Genomic DNA, 9,117 nt, shown 5'->3' with positions numbered 1-9,117 from the left:
CCATCACGGAAACGGCCGACCACGAAACAACGGAGTGGTGTGCCCGACCGTTGCTGTTCGTGGCCAGCTCAACCACAACTAGCCCCGTTGCATGTATACGGTAAGGCCTTTAAACAAAAACATTGTTCATTATATAACTGATATGATATTAATATGTCACCAATCAAACCAAGATTTACAAGGGCAATTTCAAGTTTTCAACAATTAATATTAAAACAAGTGAATTTGGGTTAAATTATATTCATATTAGGTCAAACACACAATTTATTAAATAAATTAGTTAAAAAGAAAACGAATACATTCTAAGTGTTTACATCTTAAATTGTTTTATTCATGGAAAGATGGATCATTTTTTTTTAAGGTACTAGTTTTTGCATTCATAAGGGTCAAGTCCATCATAGAATTCATTTTCATGAGAGAACCAGAGAACTCAATCTCAGTCCTTAGACGAAAACAATCGACAATGGAGATCACAAAGCAGTTGGACAGTTAACTGTGGTTACAAAATGGTTGGTGTCATCAGATGTATTTGATCTAAAAAAAAAAAGAGAGGTGATGTGATTTGACTTTTATATCTCTATTTTAATCGAAGAGAGAGAATATGACTAGGGATATAAAAGTTACATCTTGTAATCTAATGAGTTTGACCCTCTATAATATTTCTTTATTAAATTTAAATAAAAGAACATAAAAATACATTGACAGGTAAATCCAACTCAACAAATAAATCTTAATACCTCAAAACTCTCAAAGAATTAACAAGTTCAAAATCACTTAAATAATATCAACATATATATATTTATATATGCTAAATCACCTTTTGATCTGATATGATAAGCAGTCCGAATGAATTTTTTTTCAAGGTTGCTTTGTGTTGTTCAGTTTGAGCATTTTCTCACAATATCAACCGATAGGGTTTGTGGTTACATTTTCACAAGTGCAATCTCAAGGGAAAGTTGTTATCTCAAGCGTCGATATGATTCAGGAAACCATCTACCCAATATGCGATACTTTAATTCCACAACTAGTGCAAAGATAGCGTAGCATGGAAGATGCAATAATGCAACAATTACGTACCTACGTGTCACGTTTTGGATAAATAAAAGGGTTAGATGCTGAAATAGTAATGTAGTTTCATTGATTTGTTTGTTGCTTTTTTTATTTTTACATCGTTGTATTTGGAAAAATCTACTCGATTGTAGCAATGTAGTACATATACAAACCAATTTTACTGTTGTAATTGGGTTGATATTCACGGTATAATAACCTAATAAAAATTTGAAAATCCAATGCTATAATTTGATAGATTTTTTTTAAAGTAAAGTGCTTTAATAAGAACAAAACAACTAAAGTACAATGTTGTTATAGGTTTAAAAAAATCGTTTGACTATTTATTAAACGTTGAAATTGTTTTTCATGAAGGCACAATAGAATAACGTTGTGGACCCAAATCAATACCACTAGTTTACTTGTAATCATGATAATGAGCAATAAAGTCTTATAAATATGAAAAAATAAATAAATAAATAAAAAACCTTGATGGGACCTACAAAATATTTAAGAGAAATGCGTGATGAATAATGGAATTTAAGATGGGTATTAAATGAAACGTGTCTAAAGATTTTAAACGATCTTATTTAGGTTGTGTTTGGCGCGTCACAGCTTATTTGATAAGTTAGCTTATTTTTCGAGTTTTTTTATGTTGTCGTGTTTGGTAAGCCAAAAAGTAGCTTATAAGCTAGCTTTTTGAAAAGCTAATTAGACTAGCTTTTTAGGAGCTTTTTTTAAAAATTTTCAAATACACTCCTTAATTAATTATAGAAACACATATTCTTACATGTCCTTTTATGTAATTTTATATATTTCAGCTAGTTTTACCAAACGTTATTTTTTATCAGCTAGCTTTTCAGCTATCAGCTAGCTTTTTATTTAACAGCTAGCTTTTCAGCCATCAGCTAGTTTTTCAGCTAGTCCGCCAAACATAACCTTATTTGAGTAAACTGCAATTTTGGTCCGTGTATTAATGTACTTAGTTGTTCTTTTGGGTAATTTGCATTTTTGCCCCAATGATAGCTATGTTTTGCAACTTTGGTCCTAAAATGTTTTCTCCTGTAAACCTGCCCTTATTTTCATAACTTATCACAATTTTGGTCTCTGTTCCACCTTTTAGTTTATTTTTTACAAGTTTTTATTATTAATTTATAATTAACATTACTTACACCTAGACATGGGAATATGGTTGAAAACTTGAAATTTGTGGTTTCCTATGAGGATTAGGAGGAAGAAGAAGAAAATGAAAGAGACAAGGGTATATTGGTAAATTTTACGAAGTTATCACCTTGGTTGTTATTTCTTAACTTAAATGATACAGATGTCAAAAGTATTTTATGAAACCATGACATAAGGACCGGAATTGTAATCTTATTTTTGAATCTAAAGAAACAAAAATAGTTAAGCAAAGGGACAATGGTGTTAAAGAATACATACCATAACGGAGCAAGGTCCATAGCCAAGTCAAGAAACGGATACGGCCACCTGGAAATAAGACAAGTTAATTACAAATTTGGTCCCTATACTTTACTCAAAATCACAAGTTTGGTCCATTTTTTCAAAATCTTCCCAAAGTTGTCTCTAACTTTGTATTTTGTTTTGAATTCGGTCCCTATGTTTTACTCAAAATCTTACGTCTGGTCCAATTTAAGAGTTGCATATCATTGTCAGAGGGACTAAATCTGTAACGAAATGCAAACTTAAAGATGACTTCGGGTAGTTTTCAAAAATCAGACGAAACTTGCCATTTTTGGTAAAGCACAGGGACCAAATTTGTAATTTAATCTAAGTTTGAGAAAGAATCGCTACCAAGTATTGACGAAGGCATGGACAACCCATTCAAAGAGTACGTAAAAGGCAGTAAGGAAGATAAAGTATGAAATTCTGTGCCAAGGGAACCGCTGAAAGGAGGGATTTTATAAGATTTTAAAAAAAAAACATTATTTAAGGTAAATTAAACATAAGAAAAAAGTAAAGAAAATTACCAAGCTATTAAAGAGTGTGTCTCCAAGGAGGAAAACAAGGTTAAGTGAGTGTGCAAGAACTGTCAACTGTCAGACCAGAAAAAAAAACAAATAAAATGCCTTAATAATAGAAAAACTGAAAGTACAATATTGTAATATTAAAAGAAATGAAAGTAGAATGCGATAATAAACAAATAGGTGAAGGTATCTATGTTGCTATATCTTGCATTTAGCCCTAATAATAATGGGCAACTATGTAATTTTTCACATGGAAATGGTGAAAGACTGTTCTTCTATCCACTTTACACTTTTATAAACATAAAATAGAAAGCAAAGACAAAAGTGTTACCAAATAACAAATAACTCAAAAATAAAAATTAACAAGTGTAAGTACTTACAAAATTCATTGGATAATCTACAAGGGTAAGAAATGGGACAATCACAATCCAATAAACAAAATCTGTTAGCATCACTGCCCCTGCAGTCATCTGTGTAACATAAACAAGTAAATATCAAAAACCAAGAAATAACAACATACTTTTGTGTATTTTAAGATCCTACTTTTATTTCTTTCTATTAGAGCACTCTACTTGCAGTATTTTTCTATTTAAGGCGTTGTAATTTGAAGTTTGAAAAAACTACCAATCTTTTCCATTTAGGACATTATACTTTGAAAAATCTACCCAGTTATAGCAGCAAAATTTGCTTTGATGACATTTCTACAATAGTGCAGATTTTTCAAACTGCAATGTTGTAATGGGAATAAAGTGAAAGCAAGGTGCTATAAAAACAAATGATAGAACGCCCACATGTTCACTTCAATCTACATATTTAGGAAAAAAGTATCGTATTCTTTTTAGAAAAAATCAAAACTTATAAACAGTTGATGTACCTGGAAAACAATTTGAAATACATAGCCCCAAAACTCAGGACTTAACAAGAAACAACTTCCTTCCTGGTGATTTGATGCACTTTCCAAATCTTGATGATTGAGAGGGGCATAAATTGCTTGTTGTTCATTAGCATTTAAGCTATAAGAAGTATACATCTTGTTGTAGCGAAACAATCCATAGACTGAAAACAGTGATCCAAACTGCACAAGAACTTGAGGACATTTGTAAGAACAGATAGGTTAAAATTCATGAGCTTCATGTCATTTGAAGTTAAAAAATAAAATGTAAGTTTTTTGATGTGAATCTGTTTATGTGATATATAACTATAAAAAGCAACAACTTAAGAGGAGGAAAAGATATACCGCAAAATAGAAGATAACCAGTGTAAAAGTCCACCTATTCAGAAGACAAAAGAAAAAATTTAAAACCTCCACCAAATACAAAGCAAATTTTCACCGCTATAATTGGATAGATATTTTAAAGTATAATAGATAAGAAAAAATAAATTCAAAGTACATGCTATAATTGGGTGGGTTTTTCAAAGTAAAATGTATTAATAAGAAAAAAATCGAAAGTATAATGTTGTAATAGAAAGAAATGGAAGTAAGATGCTATAATACACAAATAAATGAAAGTATGTTGTCATTTCTCGCATTTAGCGCCTTTTGCAAATATATATATATATATATATATATATATATATATATATATATATATATATATATATATATATATATATATATATATATATATATAGGTATTGATTGAAAAAAGAAGATAATGACTTACTGAGTATAATAGTAAAATAATTCAGTCCCTTGTTGAACAACATCAGCAGTGCAAGCGGTTAAAAGCAAACAAAATGAAATGATTCTGAAAGCCAGTAACCAAGCAGGGTGTATCTCCTTCACACATGGCATCCATGCTTCACATTCATACAAAGAAGAAGCCTTTTTTTGTTGGTTTCCCTCTTTGTAAGTTTCTAAATCATGTGAGGTGTCATACTTCCAAATTAGAACAAATGCTAAAATTATGGAACCAAAGACACATATTGAACATAACAAGAATCTCCAGTTCATCCAGTAATCCAGGCTAGTAGTATTAATTTGTGAAGGAAGATCCATCCTGTAAAAAACACATGAAGCTATGTTAAAGTTCATATAATGCTTAGCTTCTAGCAACAATCAGCTTTGAGTGTTTGGGTAAAAGTGATTATAATTCTCATTTCTGGTTATTTTAGGGTCAAAATAATCAAATGCGGAGTTTCAGGTAAGATTTTACCACCTATCGCAAACTCTAATCAAGTTTTGGTTATCTTTGGATTCTTTGAGTTACAATTATCATTTTCAAGCGATTCCTTATTTAACCAGATTTCAGAAAGTGATCTTGCTACCTAAAATTTCAATTCTGAGATCGACAAATTTAGAAACAGAAATCTAGCGATTGACCAAATATTCCGAGTCAAATGAAAAGAACACGCAAACAGAGTGACAATAGTTGGCATTAATCCAAAGAATATCAATTAATTTTCCGACTTTTATATAAACCTAAAACAAACATAACTGAAATCACACATCCAAATCAGTGCCGAACTCAAATAGAAATCAAAACAAACAGACAAACGTCAGATTCTGCAGGATATGAAATATGAATTAACATATATACGCAATCCAGTTGTAGTCATACACTAAAATGCCAGTAGAGCACTCGAATTAAAAATCAAACAAACAGAGGAACGACAATTTCTACGAGCTATGAATCAAGACAGATATGCGATTCATATTGTGGAAAACTCACATAGAAATCAAAACAGCCAAACGAACGGTAGTTTCTAAGAGGCGCCAGCTATGAAATATGAATCAAGATATATACACAACTTCGGTTAAATCATACACTAAAAAAAAAAGAGAAAACTCGCATAGAAATCAAAACAAACAGATGAACGGCAGTGTCTACGATGAACTTATCCAGAGATACACATGAGATGAATTGTCATTGCAGAAGTAGCTGTAAAATTATCAATAGAAAACCTACCTTTTTTTTCCCGTTCTTACGACGGAGAAGATCTAAGATGTTGATGTGGGAAATGCTATGCCGAATCTGAATGGCGTCTCATGATTCTTTCTTAAGGAAAAGAGAAAATCTCGGGGATGCTGTAGTCAACGTCTCAGTGAGTGGACTTGTGGCCACAGTCCATTTGGATGCAAGGACACGATTGGTTTTGGTTTGGAGTTTGGACCCCACTTACCATCTATAAAATAGTATACCATATGTAGTTTTATTTAACAAAAGTATTTTCAAAATCATATATTTAAAATATATTTTTATTTATTATTTTATCAGACCAATAATAAGATGCATTTAAGACTTAGATAATTGTTTATACATTTCATTAAATGCAATTTGCTTAAATGTGACTTAAAGGGTAATCATGTTTGCTATATGTCATATGAGTTTGTTTCGTAAAACTAAATTATTTAGCATAAAATGATTTTAATTTATTATATTTTTAAGATAAAATGGAGTTGGAACCATTTAGATGTCGTGTATTTGAATCGGTTAGCAATCAATGTGCTTGATACAATATTTGTACAACCTCTAAATATTGTATAAACACATTGAATGTTAACATATTTAAATGTGTTAACAAACTCTAGTATCTTATAACAATTCAGAAGTAATTCAAATATTATATCAAACGCGTTGAATGTTAACATATTCGAATGTGATATCTAAATGAGTTTAGAGGTTATCAAACCCGTCTCCTCAATGTGTATGAGTTGAGATGTCAATTTAATAATTTTTAGATTAAACTACTACCAGGTGGTTAATGTGTTGCAAATATGAATATTCAATTTTACGGTATTTGCAATATAAGATTTTAAGGTATGTAGTTGTGGAACCAATTGGAGCAAATATTATATTATCTCATAATCGTTAATCTTAATATGTAGTTAATGATTTAATTTTAGATATCATGATAATACATTAGAAAACATACTTTTGAATACTCTCTTAATGCTACTAATGATTTAGCGGTCCCAAACATTATCCGAAAGGTTCTAAATAATTCTTTGATTTGTGAAAGAATGTTTCACATGGATATCATGTATTAGTTGATTTTTATATGTTGAATACCGTAGTTTTTGTGTGAAAATGATGCAACCATTAAATAATTGAAATATTTTTGGTTTTTGAAAGGTATGCATAATAACCTAAAAGGGCCTATTTTCCAAAAGTGTGCATAACATATTTATTAAAGAACGATAACTTTTAAATTTGACTTTAAAGTTCTAACACGATAATCTTAAGGACTTATTTTCTCAACTTTGATGGTGAATTTGTAGACCGGTCTTATGTCCTGTTATGAGGAGGACCAGTATGATTTTTACTATTGTGTAGGTTCGTTTAAGTCGATATTTTGTACTTAGGAACCCATTTTAATTTCTATAGAAACATTGCTACGTTTTTGTATTCTTTCTATAAATTAGAGGCACTCAAAGGGATACTGTGCAACGATTTTGAGAACATTATAAATGTTTTAGATTGATTTCTTAGTGTTTCATTCCCTTAAAGTTTCATTTTTTTTTTCTTTTCATTAGGGATTTTGGAAAAATATTGTAATCTTGTTAGACTTACCTTAGGGTATTAATAGGAATATGTTAAATCTATACTGATTTGAGGTTCGGAGCAAAAGTAAATATAAGGCCCTTAAGAAAAATCCACTCATATATCATGCTCTCGTGTCTCTCCCACATTGTCTTTGTATTTTTGACATCTTTCATCCTTTCTCAAAACTAACCTAATTTGAAACACCTACAACTTTAAAGAGTTGAAAGAATAAAAATTAAGTGATTAACATATTTCACTTAACATCAGATTCGGTGAGGAGATAATAGAATCATAGTGATCGAGAAAGCAGTTTAAGTTGACAATTGAATTTTGGATTTCATAAATCATTATTTTGAACTTGCAAAGCTTCATAAAATGAGAATTTAGAACTCATGCCAGAAACAGATTATCAAATCAGTTGACAAAGCAGACAATTAGAAATCATAAACTCATAGAGTGAGAGATAGAGTCGTAGTCCAGTCGGAGGCTTCACTTAAACTTGGTCGCTTCGCTTAATTGTTTGGGATATTGTCGTCACTGATGTATCAGTTTTTGATACTTCAATACCTTTGTGAATGTGATGAAATCCATATATATAAACGATCGACATTAATTTGGGGCCCCCAAACTAGTTGGGTCGTGGGAGGTCGCCTAGGTTTTCCCACTTACAAACCAACCCTAAATAGGGTATACGGTTCCAACAGATTTTGTCATTAATTTTAATGTCAAAACAAACTTAATGTATTTTAAATCAACACAAATATCAAATAGAGATTTTAACTGTGATCTACATGTTGGATGGTGAGGCGTGCACATTTATATATAAGTTGAATTTGATATAGAATACGGCGAAATAAATAGGTCAAGGAGCCTGCTTGCGGGGTCCAAGGGGGAATGACTAAAAGACTTCTACATAATTTTTTTTACCTAAATTGTAGTAGAAACATGCTAAGAAGGAAGCAAAGTTGAATAAATAGGTAAAATTGGGTCTCCTTGGGACAACTCAAGCTTTATCATGGCAAAGTTGCCACAGTGCCTTGGTAGCCTAAGTGGTATTGGCAATTTGGAGGCAAGTTGTTTGGGCAGCTTTGATAGGTGGCTCAAGTCGTTCGATCATTTTTTTCATAAACCCTTTTATAACCACACATTCCATTGTTTTCATTGATTTTATCTTTCATAAACCCTTTTATAACCACACATTCCATAGTTTTCATTGATTTTATCTATTTTTCGAATTGATGGTCACATATGCTCATGTATCCCTTATTTAGAACTCTTTTGAAATCCAACAATCTATATATTCTTTGGAAACATTACTTTTTATTTTGTGCATAAAGTATAAATTGTTCCTTAAGGATTATTCGAAATATATTTTCTCAATAACCCATAAAATAAATGATAAATATCAATACGAAAAGTGAACATAAATGGTCCTTAAAAAATTCCATGTTTTTTTATTATACAACCTCCTTTACGCACTTTATTCTAATATATTATGGTATCTAACATTTATCAAATGTTATACACTAGTTGTGAGATTCATGTATTACATGAGTTAATTTAAAAAAAGTTAGATATAAAAGTCTAAATATTTGAAA

At 30.7% G+C, this 9,117-nt stretch overlaps 1 protein-coding gene across 2 annotated transcripts; it reads right to left on the bottom strand.

The window, feature by feature from the left end:
- Positions 1-627: 627 nt before the first annotated feature.
- On the bottom strand, positions 628-6,098 carry LOC145044179 (plant/protein). 2 transcript variants are annotated; one of them, XM_078993021.1, is made up of 9 exons: positions 5,942-6,098; positions 4,697-5,032; positions 4,270-4,303; positions 3,907-4,107; positions 3,413-3,502; positions 3,036-3,101; positions 2,860-2,951; positions 2,488-2,535; positions 628-1,077 (listed from the first exon to the last, which is right to left on the bottom strand). In XM_078993021.1, exons 2-9 carry the CDS (start codon positions 5,029-5,031, stop codon positions 960-962), a joined length of 984 nt encoding a protein of 327 aa, XP_078849147.1. In that variant the 5' UTR covers position 5,032; positions 5,942-6,098; the 3' UTR covers positions 628-959. The 2 variants fall into 2 exon arrangements, with proteins under 2 accessions (XP_078849147.1, XP_078849146.1); XM_078993020.1 differs by lacking the exon at positions 5,942-6,098 and adding an exon at positions 5,705-5,801.
- Between the last annotated feature and the right edge of the window lie 3,019 nt (positions 6,099-9,117).

This window comes from Lactuca saligna, chromosome 4, assembly GCF_052625555.1.
Source record: "Lactuca saligna cultivar CGN05327 chromosome 4, ASM5262555v1, whole genome shotgun sequence".
In the NCBI taxonomy this organism is placed as follows: domain Eukaryota; kingdom Viridiplantae; phylum Streptophyta; class Magnoliopsida; order Asterales; family Asteraceae; genus Lactuca; species Lactuca saligna.
This window is presented reverse-complemented; position numbering and strand designations above follow the sequence as displayed.